Raw genomic sequence first — 19,084 nt, forward strand, 5'->3', positions numbered from 1 at the left:
CAAAACTGAATGCTGGAAAGAAGGGCAGAGTGGCAGAAGCCAGGAATCTCCTGCCTGAGATGGACACTGGTTAGAATCTTGCCCGTAAGTCACAGTCGATGGGTTAAACTAATATGTAAGAGTTGGCCAATAAGAAGTTAGACTAATGGGCCAGGCAGTGTTTAAATGAATACAGTTTCTGTGTGATTATTTCAGGTGTAAGCTAGTCGGGCGGCTGGGAGGGAATAAAGGGCCACCCTCCTCATGCAACACCAGTCAAGCCTTAAACTATGAAGCTGAAGATAACTTTGAACTTGATCCTCCTGCCTTTGCCTCCAGAGTGCTAAGATTACATGTATGTGCCATCAAGGCCAGGGCTTCATGCTAGGTAAGCACTCTACCAAATGAGCTACATCCCCAAGCCCATTTACACTTTTGAGCACCTGCCAAGATCCAGGCAGGCGCCATTCTAGTGGCAGAAGTAGGAAGGGCATAGGCTGACCTAGGCATGGAACAAGAAGGTCAGATCACCTGGCGGTATGTGGAAAGGAAGCTGTGGAACTGTTAGCCCATGAAGGAGCCCATCCAATACAGTGCGCTGTGTGGTCAACAGACTGGAGTAAAAGGCATTGGAGATGGCCCGGCTGTTCCCGTCCACAGCTTCACACAGGACAGCAAAGCACTGAAGGGGAGAAGAGTGGAGACATCAGGGTATCAGAAACCTGAATGGGCTTTAGTGAGAACCAGGAAATACCCCAGGAACCCGGGAAAGGGGTTAAGAGCCCCGGAGACAGTAGTCTAGCCTAAGAATTCTTCCCAGGGAAAAGAAAACGCACCCACAGTCTTCCTGGTTGACAGGGGAAGATTTGGGGGTGAATTCTTCCCTTTTTCTTTCCCCTCCCACCATCACTCTCTCCCTTTCTCTCTCTTTTTCTCTGTGTACTGAGATTCAACCCTTTCGCACACACTTTTTTTTTTTTTGGTTTTTTGAGACAGGGTTTCTCTGTAGCTTTGGAAACTGTCCTGAAACTAGCTCTTGTAGACCAGGCTGGCCTCGAACTCACAGAGATCTGCCTGCCTCTGCCTCCCAAGTGCTGGGATTAAAAGCGGGTGCCACCACCGCCTGGCTCCCATGCACACATTCTTACATCTGTCCAATTAACCCTTTTATTTCTCATCAGCATCTCCCTAGATGACATTTCTGAAAATGTGGAACAAAAGTATAATAATTCAGAAATTCAGGAGGAGGAATAATTATTCCAATAATTGTTCAGTATTCAATAACATGACAGGTGCTGGCCAGTAGTTCTGGCGACTGACTGCTGGCCAGAATTTAGTCTAGCCATCCAAAGCTTTCTGACTTGAAAGGAAGAAGATGAAACTAGACTCTCAGGCAATGGACGTGTGAATGGGCTGCTAACTGGAGGCAGAAAATTATCCCACAGCTATGTTCCCAATGGCTAGCTTCAACAACAACCATACAATCGTTTTCTTTGGACATAAGTGTCTGTGTCCTCCCTGCCCAGTGACAATGCAGCTGTCTCTCACCCAATCCTCCATTCTCCTGTCCTTAGCTCAGGGTCTAAGGAAGAAGATTAGAGGAGCTCATGAGTCTTTTTCATAAACAAGGCCGGAGAATACTAGCTGGTCTGCAAGATGCTTCATCTTTTTTTTGTTGCTTTTTGTTCGTTCTGTTTTCAAAACAGGGTCTCACTATGTAGCCCTGGATGTCTATATGTAGACCAGGCTGGCTCTGCCTCCCCCTATGCTGAGATTAAAGGTTTTCGCCACTATGCCTGGCTTTTCAATTATTTATTTATTCTCTATCTATCTATCTATTGAAGATGCTTATATTTATGGCCTCTGATATATGTCAAACTACTCAATGCCTCCACATTTTCTTTCTATCTAAAGTGGCCTATCACCTTCCCTGCTCCACCCAAGTGGGCAAGCTGCTATGCATTTATTATTTATTTATTTGTTTGTTTGTTTGTTTTGGACAGGGTTTCACTGTGTTGTGTAGCCCTGTCTGCCCTGGATCTCACTCTAAACCAGGCTGACCTCAAACTCACAGAGATCCTCCTGCCTCTACCTCCAAGTGCAGGGATTAAAGGCAGACACTACTACTACCTGGTTGCTACTATGTGTTCTTGAAAAGCACACGTGACTTCAGTCTTCACAATTTCTAATGGCATCTTTTTTAGTGGTTCCTCTGCACCATGTACAAAGTTCTAATGGACTTCACTTTCCCTACTTGGCTCTTTTTTTTTTTTTTTTTTTTTTTTGAGACAGGGTTTCTCTATGTAGCTCTGGCTGTCCTGGAACTCACTATGTAGCTAGCCTCAAACTCAATAATCCACCTGCTTCTGCCTCCTGAGTGCTAGGACTAACCAAAGGCATGTGCCACTACAACAGGTCCTACTTGACCGTCTTTAGTCTCTTCAAGGTGGAGACTCTGTTATCCATGTGGCACACAATGAGAATTCAACATTTGCTAAGTTGACACAATCATAAGAAAGGCGCTGGGAGAAACACAGGAAAAAACAGTAAAGACAGAAATTTGGAAGTGGGAGGAGATTACCATAAGGCTGTCCCTTCGAAATGCCTGCTCGGAGTCATCTGATTGGGCCAGCAGCTTCCCCAACATGTCCAAAAAGAGACTGGCAGCCTCCTGAAACACCTGCAGGCTGGGGAAGAATGAACCCATGTTATCTTTCCATCCTCCCAATAAAAGCCTGGATATGGCATGGCAAACGGGTCGGTTCTGGAAACCTAGGAGATCTTTGCCAAGGAACACATCAGAATGTTCCTCCTTCCAACTCTGCTAACAGACACACAGATAGAGAATGGGGGAAGGGAGAGAAGGGGAAGGAAGAGGGGGAAGGGGAGGGAAGGGGAGATCTCACAAACACTGTTCAAGACCCTCTCAGCAGTTTCCACATTTGTCCTTCCAAGAGGCCCAGCTGTGCTGGGTGACTGCTGACTCTTAGAATCTGACTGTCGCCGGGCGGTGGTGGCGCACGCCTTTCATCCCAGCACTTGGGAGGCAGAGACAGGTGGATCTCTGTGAGTTTGAGACCAGCCTGGTCTACAGAGTGAGTTTCAGGACAGGCTCCAAAGCTACACAGAGAAACCCTGTCTCAAAAAACCAAAAAGCATCTGACTGTCTTGGGGCAAAGCTGGAAGTGGTCCTTATGAGATCCACTAAATCCTGAGGCTGGTCAGCTCATGTCTAACCCTGTCACACAGCACCACGTCTCACTTGGTCTCCTCCTAATGAGGAGCGGAAGAAATGGAGCAGAAATTGAAGCCACACTGCCACCCTGGCCAGCGGGGCAGAAGCGTCTTTTCCCCCACCTGTCACCTGTCTGGCTCCGCTCCAGATTGAAGGCGCATGAAAAGTAGGCCTGAACCACAGCCACCAGGTCCCGTAAGAAGGCCCCATACCAAGGTTGCTGTGAAGAAAGGAGCAAAAGGGCAGCGTGAGGAATGAAGACCAAAGGCAGAAAGAGCAGCAGCGGAGGCATGCAGACCATCTGGAGATGCCACTTGACTTGAGCCTTATGTTGGAGTGGAGGAGGGGCTACTTGCCACAAAACTATCCTTTTAAGTTCCTTATATTTATCTGAGTTCGATACTTAGCAGCAGAGGGCAGCATCCTAAGGGCTGCCTACCATGCCTGCATCATTTGGGGAAGTGGGGGAAGCTGTTCTCCGAGCTCAACAGTGTCAGGACCCAATGCAGGAAGTAGAGGTTTGGCCCCAGACACACTGAGTCTTGATCATAGCTCTCCTACCTATCAGGTAGCCATCGACAGTGACTACAGGGACCAATCTCTGAACATCAGTGACCTGCTTTGCAAACAAGGTAAAGTGGTGGCGCACGCCTTTAATCCCAGCACTCGGGAGGCAGAGGCAGGCAGATCTCTGTGAGTTTGAGGCCAGCCTGGTCTACAAGAGCTAGTTCCAGGCCAGGCTCTAAAACTGCAGAGAAACCCTGTCTCTAAAAACCAAAAAGGAAAAAAGAAAAGAAAACATGGTAACAAAACAGAAGTCCAACCCTCTGTAGCAACTCTTCTCAATACTGAGAAATTACCCATTTAAAAAAAAAACTCTGGGGGTGCTGGAGAGATGGCTCAGTGGTTAAGAGAACTGCTTGCTCTTCCAAAGGTCCTGAGTTCAATTTCCAGCAACCACATGGTGGTTCACAACCACCTGTAATGGGATCTGGTGCCCTCTTCTGGCCTGGAGGCATCCATGCAGGCAGACCACAGTAAAATAAATAAATCTTTAAAAAAAAGACACCAAAAAATAAATAAATAAATAAATAAATAAATAAATAATAAAAACCTCTGATTTTTATTTATTTTTTTTTTGTTTTATGTTAGAAAACAGATTAGGTACACTGGCTTAAACTTTCTTCACATGACAATGGGCTGGAGTTGAGAAGATGCTCATTTAGGGTCAAGATGGCTAATATGCTCTCTACTGCTTAGACAGCTGTATGCCAACCTCGTCTTCTTCACTGACTGATACTACTTGTTTAGACCCAGAAGGCATCAGAATTTGCAAGTGATGGTCTGGTAATTAGAAAAAGAAGGCTAGAAAAGAAGAGGCAGTCAGGTCAGACAGACAGCAGCTCCAGAAGAAAGTAAAGAAAAGGACCAGCGCTTGTCTCCAGAGCTGCTGGACTGTGCACCTGCTGGATACTGCTGCTCTGCTGGCTGTGCTGGAGGAGGCTAAGGGGCAGCCCAGGAAGTCCTGCCTCCTGGCAGAAGGAGTACAAAAGCACAGAGTCGCTGCAGCTGGACAGGAGACTGCTCAGGACACGGAGTGCAGGAAGCAGTTGGGAAGCACCCTTTAGGATGCCTTTCAGGATCTGAGGGACATGAGAAAAAGAGATTGGTATAATTATAGGTAAAGGAAGAAGAATCACAAATACCAAACGGCTCCAAGAAGTTAGCAGGGTAAACCAATATCTGCATTCCTACATGGAGGAGTTGAAAAGCCAGGGAGGAACACAGAAACACAGGGGAACTGCACCAGAGAAATAACTATTGAAGGTCACCTGACATAGAGCATCAGTGACCAAAGGGCAGGGGACGTCAAGATCTGTCCACCAGGCCCAGTACCATTATTGTATTATTGTTCATTTCCTCCCTTTGATAGCCCTTCACCTTAAAGACAACAACAGTAGCAAGGACACCACACACACACACACACACACACACACACACACACACACACACACACGGTCTTCTGAAAAATAAAAACAACAGATACGAAATGATGTTATTTAACTCCAGAGAAACAAGACATCCTTCAGCTCTAGATCAAGGACTGCCACATTTCTCATGCCAGCTTTAGCCCAACACATATCTGTACGCAGCCTGCACTCTAAGGAGAGTACCATACATTTACATGGTTATTCTTCAAAAGAATAACACTGATACCAATGCCTCAGAGTTTGCTATTCTCAATTTGGCATTTACTCTCCCACCTCACAGTGTGTAGTAAAGAGAACTGCTCATCTTAAAGAAAACTTATCTCAGAAGCCAAAACCTTTGTTTTCTGAGAGACAGAGTCTAGGCTGGTGAGATGGCTCAGCAGGTAAGTGCTTGCTGCACACACCCGATGATCTGAGTTTGATCAGAACCCACTTAAAGGTAGACTACAGAACCAGGTCCACAAAGCTGCCTCTGAGCTGAACTCATGCACCATAGCATGTACCCCCAAATTCATTCATAATAACTGGTTAATTTTTTTTAAACAGAGGTTCCATTATGTTGCCTAGGCTGGTTTCATGGTTTCAATCCTTTGGGTTCAAGAAACCACCTGCACCAGGTGTGGTGATGCACACCTTTAATCACGGCGGGGTAGAGGCGGGCGGGTGAGGGGGTAAATGGGGACAGGGGCAGATGGGGCAGGGCAGAGGCAGAGAGATCTCTTGCGAATTCAAGGCTAGCCTGGCAGAGATACCCTCTCTCAAAAAAGGGAGGATTGGAAAAGAAAGAAAAGAAACCATCTGCCTAGCCTCCCAGGTTAGAAACAGAGATTTTAGCTGGCTTTCTCATATTAGAAATGCTCCAATAGCCGGGCATGGAGGCAAATGCATTTAATCCCAGCACTCGGGAGGCAGAGGCAGGTGGATCTCTGTGAATCTGAGGACAGCCTGGACTACAAAGATAGTTCCAGGGAAGTCGGGGGTTTTACACAGAGAAGCCCTGTCTAAAAAAAAAAAAACCAAAAAAGAAGGAAGGAAGGAAGGAAAAGAAAGAAAGAAAGAAAGGAAGAAAGAAAGAAAGAAAGAAAGAAAGAAGAAAAAAGGAAAGGAAGAAAGGAAGGCAGGGTCCAATAGTAGGATGACAATTGTTAGATCCAGGAAATAAGAGCAAGGTAGTCATATAATTCAGTGGGAAAAGATTTTTTTTCAAAAACACACAAAGAGATGAACTTACTTCATGTATAAACATTAACTCAAAATGGGTAAGAGAGGAGTGCTGGAGAGATGGCTCAGAGGTTAAGAGCATTGCCTGCTCTTCCAAAGGTCCTGAGTTCAATTCCCAGCAACCACATGGTGGCTCACAACCATCTGTAATGGGGGGGTCTGGTGCCCTCTTCTGGCCTGCAGATATACACACAGACAGAATATTGATACATAATAAATAAATAAATAAATAAATAATATTTTTTAAAAATGGGTCAGAGATAGAGATCTTAATGTAAAAGCTAAAACTATGAGCCAGGTGGTGGTGTCGCGTGCCTTTAATCCCAGCATTAGGGAGGTAGAGGCAAGAGGATCTCTTTGAGTTTGAGGCCAGCCTGGTCTACAAGAGCTAGTTCCAGGACAGGCTCCAAAGCTACAGAAAAACCCCTGTCTTAGAAAAAAAAAAAAACCAAACAAGAAAAAAAAGCTAAAACTATATAATGTCTAGAAAAATCTTCAAGGCTGGGCCATGGTGTCCCATGCACAGGCAGGCTGATCTCTGAGTTCCAGGACTGCTGTGAGATGTCTTTCTGTATGCTGTGAATATGTGTTGTTCTCATTGATTGATAAGTAAAGCTGTTTTGGCCTATGGCAAAGCAGAATAGAGCCATGCAGAAAATCAAAGCAGAGATACAGGAGAAGGGTGGGGGTTGGAGAGATAGCTCACTGGTTAAGAGCACTGGCCGCTCTTCCAGAGATCCTGAGTTCAATTCCCAGCACCACATGGTGGCTCAAGATCTGATGCCCTCTTCTGGCATGCAGGTGTACATTGTGAGCACTTATACACAAAATACAAACAAACAAACAAACAAACAAATAAATAAATAAGGGTAGAATCTGGGAGACACCAGCCAGGCACATAGGAAGCAAGACATGTAGAAAATGAGGTAACACCAGACTACGTGGCAATATATAGATTAATAGAAATGGGTTAATTTAAATGTAAGAGCTAGCTAATAATAAGCCTAATAATAAGCCTGGGCCTTCAGCCAAACATTTATAAGTAATATTAAGCCTGTGCATGGTTATTTGGGAACTGGCAGGCATGAAAGAAACCTCCTTCATTTCTGAAGACTGTCCCAACATCTTTCATAGAACCTTCAGCTTGTTACCTGCTCGCCAGTCCCACGCAGCTGACTCTGGATGCGCTGGCAGAAGTCAGGATTACACAGCAGAGTGAGGGGGGACTTGAGCTGGACAGGCACGAGCTCAGTGGTCTCTAGTAAGCACTGCCACTCGTCGTCGCTGTCTGGCTCCTGGGCGTTCGGAGTGAAAGAGGTCAAGAGGAGTAACCCCAGATTAGAAACTGAGTGACTTATGAGGCAACAGCGAGCAGCTAGTGGCTCCTCCAGCATAGGAGTGCATAGTCAGACACTGTCCAGACAGACACAATGGGCAGTATATAAGGGGTCTTGAAAAGTCCCTTGTGGGGCACTGGGGTATATGCATTAAGAGGTACCTAGGAAAAGCGTCCAGTGTAGCATGGCTGACAATGACAACACATGGAAATGTCATAAAGTCAGTTGGGAAGGGAATGGTAAACCACACATGTCTCTATTAGGAACTACTAGGAGGTCATTAAGTAGATCGTAGTACAGAGGATGTACCCTGTATAGGATTTCTACTCAAAATGCGTAGGCTGAATTTAATCATGAAAAAAATAATTTGAGGAACACTGCATAATAACTCGCTTGTATAGTGTTCTGGCCGGGCATATTTCAAGCATATTTACCCAAAGTTATATTTGTTTTTATTTTTAAAGTCCTTGTCCCAGCATGGTAGCATTCAGAGATGCTGAGACCTTTAAGAAAGGACGCCTAATGGGAGGCTCTTAGGACAACTGGATGCCACCCTGCAGGAGGCATTGAGCTCTCCCTTGGACTGCACCCTCTGCTCAGTAGTAGGGACTGAATGAAAGGTTTTGTATATCCAAGGCAAGAGGCAAGCAGCATGCACTCCCACTGAGCCACATTCCAGACAGGAACAAAGTATTCTTCCTGGGACCTGGTTAGGTTTCAAAAGCCTATTTTTTTTTTTTTTTGACAGGGTCTCACTATGTAGCTCTGATTACCCTGAAACTCCCTGTGTAGACCATGCTGTCCTGGAACTCACAGAGATCTGCCTGCCTCTGCCTCCCAAGTGCTGGGATTAAAGACTACTATGCCAGGCTTCAAAAAGATTATAAAACCTTGGAGCTGGCCTCTCCCATAATCCTTCTTCCCATAGTTCTCTGCTGTGGAATGTTATCAGCAGTGATGGCCTCACCAGAACTGAATCTTGTTCTTGAATCCCTAAAACTGTGAGATTATTATTCTAGGAAAATTATTTTTAGTATTTATTTTATTCTATAGGTGTATGTATGTATACTATTGTACATTCCTCGTGCCAGCAGAAGCAAGAAGAAGGTATAAGATTCCCCAAAACTGGAATTACAAAAGGCTCTAAGTCAACATGTGGGTTCTGGGAACCAAATGCCAGTCCTCTTGAAAGAGCAGTTGCTGCTCTTAATTGCCTGGTCAACCCCTGGCCCCTCCCCCAGCCAAGGGGGACTTAAATAAAGTACATCATTGGAGCAATTGGCAGAATGTGAATGTATTTACCTTTGTTACAATCACAGTACAGTACTAGTTTGAAAGTTCTTTTCTTTTTTTTAGTTTTAATATTTTTGTTTTTGATATAGGGTTTCTCTATATAGTCCAGGCTGGCCTGGAATTCTCTATGTAGATTAAACTAGCCTGGAACTCACAGAGACCCGCCTGCCTCTGCTGCCCAAATGCTGGGATTAAAGGTGTGTGCCACACCTGATTCAACTTGAAATTTCTGACTATGATAGCGCAAGGGAATGAATTTATTCGTAGGAAATATTCACCAAGTATTTCGAGGTAGAAGGACATGTCTGCAAATTGCCTCAAACTGATTCAAAAAGACAGTATGTTCATCTATTCATGGAGATTCATACAGCAAATGAGCAAAATTGTGATGGTGAATCTGGGTGCGGGGAAGACCACAGTTTGAGTGTTTTCGTCTTCTCTGAACTATTTTGTATTGGTGACTTAATTTTCACGGGAACAGTGCTGGGAGGTGGAGCCTAATGGGAGTGCTTTGTTTTGTTTTAGGCCATGAGCTCCAATACCACAAACTGATTAAGGCTGCCATAAAAATGATTTCCAGGGACTGGGTTGATGGCTCAGTGGTTAGGAGTACTGGATACTTTTCCAGAGGACCTGGGTTTGATTCCCAGCATGGTGCTTCAGAACTCTGTAACTCCCATTCCAGGGATCCAATAATGCTCTCTTGTGGCCTCCATAGGTGCCAAGCATGTACATGGTGAACAGACAGACATTCAGGCAAAGCAGGGCATAAGATACACTGAATTTTTTTTTTAATTTTTTTTTTTTTTACACTGAATTTTTTAATGGTTTCTGGAGCTAGGCCTTGAGGCTCACACCCATAAACCCAGCATTCTGGAGGCTGAAGTACGAGGACTGTGAGTTCAAGGCCAGCCTGGACTACACACTGAGACCCTGACTCTGGAGTTTCTGCAACATGGAAGCATAATATTCTTCTGCCTACAAAGGATATGGCACCCAAGGGACCATCTTAGAAGCATATTGAGCCTGCCAACATGTTCACTTCAGACTTCCCAGCTTCAGAACTTCGAGAAATAAATTTCTGTTCATTTCAAATGACCCAGTCTCTGGTATCTGTTTAGGCAGCACAAAATAGACAGAGATAAGGGTAAGGGAATAAAGGAATTCTATGTATTCTGGCAATTTGCACAATGTGAATTCCTGATGTCTGAGGATGTCAGAAGAGAATATTGGATCTCTAGGAACAGGAATTGTGGGTGGTTGTAAGTCACCACATGGGTAGTATAAACCAAGGGCTTCTGCCAGAACTAGTGTGCTCTCTCTCTCTCTCCTCTCTCTCTCTCTCCTCTCTCTCTCTCTCTCCTCTCTCTCTCTCTCTCTGTGTGTGTGTGTGTGTGTGTGTGTGTAGCTCACTCTGCAGCCTGGGCTGGCCTCGAGCTCACTGAGGTCTGCCCTGACTCTGCCTCCCAGAACAAGCATTTATAACTGCTGAGCTCACTTTTCCAACCCCCATGATTATTCAAGTTGAAATTACTTCAAAATTTAAAAATTAGAACCCCAAAACTGACACAAAGGTTAAGGAAGAAATACATGCTCTGATTAGAAACAAGTCCTACACTGGATCATATGGTGAAAGAAGTACAGCGCAAGGCAATAAACAAGATCAGTCCAACTATGCAGAACAGCCAACTGCACATGTAATTATATGTTCAGTTCACAAAGTCTGAAAGGGGACAGATTAGTAATGATAGCCATCTCTGGAAGTGAGGTAAGGTTTAACAGAGACCTTCATTTTTATTTATGATTTTTGTTGTTGTTTTGGTTTTGTTTGTTTAGATAAAGTTCCATTATGTAGCCAAGGCTAGCTAGATACTCCTGGGCTCAAGAGACTCTCTTCCCTCAACCTCCCAAAATACTGGAAATAGGGAATGTGTTAACATCTACCTTAGAACCTTCAATCTCATCTCTGTATTCTAATTATTGAGAATTATATGTTCATATAATACGTACTTAAAATCTATAAACCTATAACAAAACCATTTTTAACACAAAGGGAGCTTGTATTTATAGCCTATACTGTTCTAGAAAAGCACTCATCTAGCGTCTCACCTCATTTTCTAGATCCATTACATCAGTGCTCTGCTGGCCCATCGTCTCTGGCCTCAGCTCTGGGAACGCTTGCTCACACTCCAAGGTGATGTGCTTTTCCCTGCCAAAGCAAAGCTGGGAGTAAGATGACTTCCAGACCTGTAAGGCTTAAGGTTCATTGCCCTGTATGGCCCTCTGAGCTCAGGAAAAGGCCTAGGAGAACCAGTCAGACAAGTAGATTATGGGATGTGGTAGTTCAGTAAGTGTTAACATCCACACGCAGGTTCTCGACCGCCCTCCCAGCTAGCTCTTACTCTCAAGTAGACTTTCATTTTTCACCCACGACCTTCCACTCCAATTATTTTCCCTCTCAGAAAGAAATGGCCCTTGTCATTTCAAAGCACAACTGAGACAGGAAGACAAAATCCTCAAGTTTCCTGATGAACTAAGAAAGAATTAGAGGGCTGGCGAGATGGTTCAGTGGTTAAGAGCACTGGCTACTCTTCCAGAGGGTCCAGGTTTGAGTCTCAGCACCCACACAGTAGCTCATAGTTGTCTATAACTCCATTCCCAGGGGATCCAATGTGCCCTCTTTTGGTCTTTGAAGCCACTGTACACATATGATACATAGACATACATACAGGCAAAACACCCACACATATACAATAAAAAGAAAAGAAAAAAGTAAACTACAAAGAATTAGAACCCAAGAACCTAGGACTCTCACTTCTAAAGCCCTATATATGTTTGGGCAATGGCTAGTGACAGAGCCATTTTATGTTTGCTATGATTGTAGCTAGAGTTCTACTGATAACTGTCTCCCTCCCGGACACACACAAACTGCTTTACCTTTCTCGCCGAGGCGTAGGGGGTGCTTCTCCAGCCCCCCAGTCTTCCCAGTTGCTCTTCATTTCTGAGTCCAATATACTAGCCAAGAGGCTTGGTTCCTGAGGAGGAGCCTTTAGTCCAGGCACAGGGGCTATGCTCGCTGTCACCTTGCTGGGCCTATCCTCTTGTTCAACGGCAGGTCCTGTATCCTGTTCTTTCTATGAGAGGTGGGTAGGAGACAAGAGAACTATTTTGTGCAGTGTGGATCCTATTCATGGTCTTTTGCCAATTCTCTGAAAGTCACCTCTTCCTCCGGCTCACCCAAGTCACTAGCCTGTCTGTGTCACCTCTTCCTCTGACTCACACACCTTCTGCTTGGTTTCTTCAGTTGTGCGCTTACAGGCCTGGTGCAGGATGCGAGACTGGCTACACTTGGGTGCCAGTCGATGGGCCTGTTCGTCCTTTAGGACCTGAAGTTCTGGAGGCAGACGACTAGTAAACGGAGTGCCCAAATCTGCACCTGCTGGTTCAGTTATTACTGCAGAGGGGGAAGAGGAGAGGGCATGATTATTCTAGGGCTGTGGCCACCATGTCCTCTTGACCAGGGACAACGTCAGTGTCTCTAGGCCCCTGTGGAAGGAGGCCATTTTGACAAACAGAAAGCAGGAATGGTAAAAGCTAGGCTACAGGAGGAAGAAGTCCAAGGTGGGGGAGGAAGGTGTGTGGCATCCAGACAGTGAGGACGGGGGAAGACTGGAGAAACGCTATGAAAGGCCAGAGCCCCGGGAACCCTGGTGACTCACTGGTGACACGGCCAGCAATAAAGGGGTGATGTAAGAGGTCTGGCCACGACAGACGCTGCCGGGGGTCTTTGGTGAGCAGCCCTTGCAGGAAGTTCTATGAAGAGAAATAAAACTTCATCAGCCCTTCTTGCCCTCCCTCCAGGTTCTCCCTAAACATTCAGCGGTGCTGGCAAGCCGACTCCCGCGTCTGTTCTTACAACAGCTCAAACACACTCTTAACAACTCATCCCTTAGGATTCAAGCCAGACCACTGCCTTCACCTGGAGGTCGGGGACACTGGACAGGACACAACTAAATTGAATGCTGGGAAAAAGAAGGCAAAGTCAAGGAGAAGCCATATAGCTGCTGCAAGAGACAGACGCTAGACGCCGGATGGCTACAGTAGGCTACAATCACGTGGCAATGCACTGATTAATAGAGATGGGTTGATTTAAGATATAAAGACTAGCTAGAAATATGCATAGGGTAATAGGCTAAGCACTATTGTAATAATACAGTTTCTGTGTGGTTATTTCGGGTCTGGGCAGCCGGGAAACAAACAAGTGGCCTCTGACTACAAGCAAATCTCCATGCCAGCAACTTAGAGGAGTAGGGAGGAAAATCTGGAAGAGAAATGTCACTTCCACAGTCATCTTCAGAAAGCAAACATTCGTAGTCACAGGTTGTTTGTGGATGGAGATGAATTGAGGCATCCATGATTAAACACATACACAAACAAGCAATGGTTCAAGGATGTGTTTGGGAACACTCAGTGAATTTTCAGATGGGGGAGGGACAGAAAGGGTATGTCTGTTAAGAAAAAAAAACGTTAATTAGGCCTGCAACAAGAACAGAAGGTAGGCACTGGAGAGGCAGCTCAGTGGGTAAAAGCCCTTCCAAAGGACCTGAGCTTGGTTCCGAGCGGCCACATCAGGAGCTCACAGCTGCCTGTAACTCTAGCTCCAGAGATCTGACGCATCTAGCTTCCAAGGGAACGTACACTAACACATACACACTTAACTAAAAATAAATCTTTTAAGAAAGAATGCTCTTAAGAAGCTACTAATAAGCTATGAGCACTGTTCTAAAATGTAGTGATTGCATAACTATAGCCGTGCTAAAGATTCCTGAAATCTACCTAAGGAAGAAGGAAGATTCAAGGGATACAACCCTCATTTAAAGCTCCTTTAACTTTTTTGAGAATTACATAGCATCCGCAGCTATGTAAGTTAGGAGAAACTGTGTCTCCCCTTCACTTTCGATAAGCCAAAGGGAACCTGTAATGAGATTTTATTCTGGGAGAAGACTGTATTTGAATTACACTGAGGCCCAGAACCTTGTCCTCGATAAGAAATAAGTACAACAGACTCCTCTTCTCTGCCCACCAACCTGCTGAGACATAGCTACAGCGAGGAGGTGCCACTTCCTGTCGCCACCCCAGCCCCAGCCCCTCTCTCAGCTGAAGAGCACTGGCAACAGCGGGGGGGGGGGGGGAGGAGGCAGCTAGAGCACCCGACACCCTCTGACCGTGGGCCAGCGGGACTGGAGGCCCAGCAGCTCTTCCTCCTCAGTGCCTCGACATTACTTCCTCCTGTGATAGAACATAGCCTGCCTGCATAGATTTTGGGAAAGGGGCAGAGATAGAGGAAGGCAGGTTTCTGATATAAAAGTCACCCACCCTTATCTCCTATTACCTTGAAGCAGGAACTGATGGCAGAGGGCCAGCGCACAGGGTCCTTGAGAATGAGGTTAACCAGCTGAAAGATGCTGGTGGTGTAGAAGGGAGGCGTGCCTACAGCCAGCTCATACAGGATGCAGCCTACAGACCAGAGGTCTGCCGTGTGGTCGTAGGGTCGCTCCTCCACCAGCTCTGGAGACATATAGAGTGGTGTGCCTTTGATGGACGTCAGCACCATGGTGTTAGTGCTCATGGCTCGGGCAAACCTGTGGAGGTGGCAGGATTGAAATGAGAAAGATCTTCTTGAACTACTCACTACTGGAAAATTACATCTAGGGACAGGGGCTGATGTGATTGATGGCTCAGTAAAGGGACCTGCCATTATGCCTGATGACCTGAGTTCCATCCCCAGGATTCATATGGTGGAAGGAGGGAACTGATTCCTGCAAGTTGTCCTCTGATATCTACAACCATGCCATGGCGTATGTGTGCCCACACCTCCACATGCACAATAAATAAACGTCATAAGAACATTTTTTTAATACTTTTTTTTATATTTATTTATTTATTATGTATACAATATTCTGTCTGTGTGGATGCCTGCAGGCCAGAAGAGGGCACCAGACCTCATTACAGATGGTTGTGAGCCACCATGTGGTTGCCGGGAATTGAACTCAGGACCTTTGGAAGAGCAGGCAGTGCTCTTAACCATTGAGCCATTTCTCCAGCCCCATAAGAACATTTTTTAAAAGAAAATGAAACCTGACCATTTACTACCTGTTAGCATATGGGACAACCTGAACCAAAGCAGACATGATTCTAACATGAGGATTCTAACATAAAGCAGCTCTGGTTCTAACATGAGGCTTTGGGTAGTCTAGGGCACCCTGAAGGAGAAGCACAGATGGAAGCTCAGAAAAACCCTACCCAAAGTCACAAAGCTTGATGCCACCACCCTTGGCAAGAAGAATGTTCTGAGGTTTCATGTCCCGGTGTAGGATGCGGTGGGAATGCAGATAGTACAGGGCAGACACCAACTGGGCAGCGATGGCCTGAACCTAGGGTCCAACAAGTGAAAGAAAGGTCAGAGGAAGAAGCTGCCAAGCCAAGGGCTTCCAATACTGAGGCTAATTTGACTTTCTGTTCTTCCCTTCCCTTCTAGAGTCTCCATTACACTATACCCTCCTTGGTTCTTGTTCCCCTTAATTCATCCTTTCATTTGTTCAAGAAAAATCTATTCTATCTCTCTTATTGGCCTCATCACCATGAACAAATTATTCTGTGTTTCCCAGAGTCATCATCTATAAGGGGACAATAATACAGCATCCACGTCCCACGACTATTGTATAGATTAACGGAATTAAAGCAGTAAAGAAACGCTGAGGATGGTACCTGGCATGAAGGAAAGAACGTGTGCATATTAGGTGTTTTAAATGGGGTAAAACCCTTTTCCTAAGATACACAGTCACTTAACCAAGGCAGACAAAACAGTAAGATGATTACTTTTTTTGTTTGAGACAATAGTCTTGTTTATCCCAGGCTGGCCTTGAATTTGCCTACAGCTGAGGATGACCTTGAATTTCTGATTCTCCTGCCACTACCTCACCAGGGCTGAGATTACACGTATGTGCCACCAAGTCCAGTTTTATGTGGTACTGGGAATCCAGCCCAGGGTTTCATGGAAGGCAAGTACTCTACCGAGCTATACAGCCCCAGTTGACTACTTAGAACAGTGATGGCACTTCTGGGGTTGGAGGGAACCTACTTGTCGGGAGTAAAAAGAAACACCTAGAGTGAGCGTAGTTGGATCTTCCTCAACCGAATCCCATTGCCAGCCTCTTTGCCCTAATGCTGAATCCTGTCCAACCACAATACTTCTCTTATTACTCTAATACTGGCCTTTCTTCCTTAAAGAAATAATAACAATGACTAATACCCACATTAATAACAGTTATTTATCATCTTGATGAATGAAATCATTAATCCTCAAATAGCCTTACAAGGTAGATATTATTACTAACTTCATTTTACTGAAGAAGAAACTAATACAAAGACGTAAGAGTTATTTGTCCATGGAGACCCAGCTAGTGAGGGGCAAGCTTTGTACTCAGATACTGTGGTTCCAGTGTTCCAACATTTAACTCTCACACTATACTGCCTCTACATATATCTAGAATCTTGTACTCTTTCCAAGGGTCTTCAAAAATGGCTGGTGAGATGACTCAGTGGGCAAAGGGACCTGACGCCAAGCCCAAAGACCTGAGTTCAGTCCCCGAGACACACATGGTGAAAGAAGAGAGTTGACTCTGACTCCTGCAGGTTTTCCTCTCACTCCACATGTGCTCTGGTCTGCATGTATGTGCACATACCACACACACACACACACACACACACACACACACACAAAGTATATAATAAAAATTTTAAGAACTGTCAGGGTTGAGGAAACGCACACGCATTAGGACTTGGGAATTTGGATTCTCAACATCTATATTAAAAGCTGGGTATGATTCTTAGACATCAGAGAAATGCAAATCAAAACATTACACCTGTAAGAATGGCCAAGATAAAAAACACTGATGACAACTTATGCTGGAGAGGATGTGGGGTAAGGGGAACACTCCTGCATTGCTGGTGGGAGTGCAAACTGGTACACCCACTTTAGAAATCAGTATGGCAATTTCTCAGAAAATTAGGAAACAATCTACCTCAAGACCCAGCAATACCATTTTTGGGTATATACCCAAAGGATGCTCAGTCATACCACAAGGACATGTGCTCAACTATGTTCATAGAAGCATTATTTGTAATAACCAGAACCTGGAAACAACCTAGATGCCCCTCTACTGAAGGATGAATAAAGAAAATGTGGCACATTTACACAATGGAATACTGCTCAACGGGAAAAAATATCTTGAAATTTGCACCAAATGGATGGATCTAGAAAACATCATATTGAGTGAGGTAACCCTGACCCAGAAATCCAAATATAATATGTACTTACTCATAAGTGGCTTTTAGACATAAAGCAAAGAAAAATAAGCCTACAGTCCACAATCCCGGAGAACCTAGACAGCAAAGAGGACCCTAAGAGAGACATAGATGGATCTACATAGAAAGGAGGAAAAGATGATCTCCTGAGCAAATTGGGAGCGTGAGGGTCATGGGACAGAGTAGAAGGGGAGGGGGAGGAAGGGAGTGGAGCAGAGACAAATGTATAGTGCAATAAAAATAAAAATTCTAGAGAAAAAAAGCTGGGTATGGCATCACACATCTGTAGCCCTGAGTTGGGGGAGGGGCTAAGATAGGCACATCCCTAGAGCCTGTTGGCCAGAGATCCAATCCATACATAGTCTGAAGGTCAATGAGAGCTCTAACACAAAAATAAAGGTGGAAAACAGCTGAAGAAGACATTGACCCTAGCCTCTGGACTCTGCAAGTATGCACATGTATAGGCACATGATCCTACACATATTTGAACATACATAAATATGCCCTCATATATATTACACAGACACACACACACACACACACACACATGAACCTTGACGCCCTCAGCTTGCACTCCTAGCTCTTTACCCACAGAGAGATTCAAAGCATAGGAACGTTGAGCCAGGAAGCTTACCTGGTCTTCAGGAAGTTTTCCATCATCTTCCAGAATCTGAAAGAGCTCTCCCTCTGCATAGTCTGTCACCACCACCACCTGCGAGGAGAAGGCAGTGCGATACAGATGGGACAGTCATGCACTCTGCGGTGGGGCCCTTGGGCTTGGAGAGAGGCCACCGACACCCTCCAAACACACCTCTTTGTCAGTCTCAAAGCTGTCGAGCATATGCACAATGTTGGGGTGCCACAGACCTCGCATAATTTCAATCTCTCGCTGCAGATTCCTCAGCTCTTTCTCTGAGCGCCCCAGTTTGGGGATGAACTTCAAGGCCACCACCTGTCAGCGGTAAAGCAAAGAACCAAGGCATAACCACACCATGGAGAAGCGCAAAGAAACTCTCAGACCCAGTGAGCTGCCCGAAAGAGCCATTCTCCATCCTGTCAAGCTGCCTGTAGGGAGTGCGGTGTGCTCCCGGTTTTCAGCTTTCATGAGCTATCGCACAAGCTGGGGTGGGCTTTGTGATACTGTTGTCTCTGAGTCACTTCTGCTCCTGTAACTTCCCACTTACACTCCTTTAAGTAGCCCCAATAAAACTGAAAAACCGATTTTCCTCTCTCTCTCTCTCTCTCTCTCTCTCTCTCTCTCTCTCTCTCTCTCTCTCTCTCTCTTTCTCTCTCAGAGCTCCACAATGCAAGATTTTTATACTGCTTGACCAACTCTTAGTATGAATACTAACACATGCTAACCTCCCACCTTGACTTTCCCCCAGGGTACTATGGATTTACTCTGGCTTTGTCTACCCATCATCAGGGAGAAATAGTTACTGCCAAGTAGAGCCCTCTGATGGATTCTGGGACAGGTGTTCTGACCTAAGCAAAGGCCTCAAGGTGAGATTTAGGGAAAAGAGAAGGAAATGTGAGTGGAGGGAGTGAGCTCAAGTGGTTTATCTTTTCTTAGGGAATAAAAAGAACACTGACAGTTTGTGTCGTTTAGCAGGTGTCAGGCACTGGGCTAAGCAATTAAGTGTGAAACACATTTAATCCTC

The 19,084-nt window shown here is 45.2% G+C and overlaps 1 protein-coding gene across 2 annotated transcripts in view; it reads right to left on the minus strand.

Annotated features, from left to right (window-relative positions):
• Stk36 (serine/threonine kinase 36) overlaps positions 1–19,084 on the minus strand; it is a 31,534-nt gene that overhangs the window by 11,372 nt on the left and 1,078 nt on the right. For both annotated transcript variants that reach the window (XM_038339967.1, XM_038339966.1), the window contains exons 3-15: positions 18,235–18,375; positions 18,058–18,135; positions 15,360–15,490; positions 14,449–14,698; positions 12,776–12,869; positions 12,341–12,510; positions 11,994–12,190; positions 11,166–11,265; positions 7,578–7,721; positions 4,678–4,857; positions 3,337–3,434; positions 2,561–2,666; positions 511–661 (exon numbers count right to left, since the gene is read on the minus strand). In XM_038339967.1, coding sequence (XP_038195895.1) covers positions 511–661; positions 2,561–2,666; positions 3,337–3,434; positions 4,678–4,857; positions 7,578–7,721; positions 11,166–11,265; positions 11,994–12,190; positions 12,341–12,510; positions 12,776–12,869; positions 14,449–14,698; positions 15,360–15,490; positions 18,058–18,135; positions 18,235–18,375 — 1,840 coding nt within the window. The remainder of the gene's footprint in view (positions 1–510; positions 662–2,560; positions 2,667–3,336; positions 3,435–4,677; positions 4,858–7,577; positions 7,722–11,165; positions 11,266–11,993; positions 12,191–12,340; positions 12,511–12,775; positions 12,870–14,448; positions 14,699–15,359; positions 15,491–18,057; positions 18,136–18,234; positions 18,376–19,084) is intronic.

This window comes from Arvicola amphibius, chromosome 8, assembly GCF_903992535.2.
Source record: "Arvicola amphibius chromosome 8, mArvAmp1.2, whole genome shotgun sequence".
Classification (NCBI taxonomy): domain Eukaryota; kingdom Metazoa; phylum Chordata; class Mammalia; order Rodentia; family Cricetidae; genus Arvicola; species Arvicola amphibius.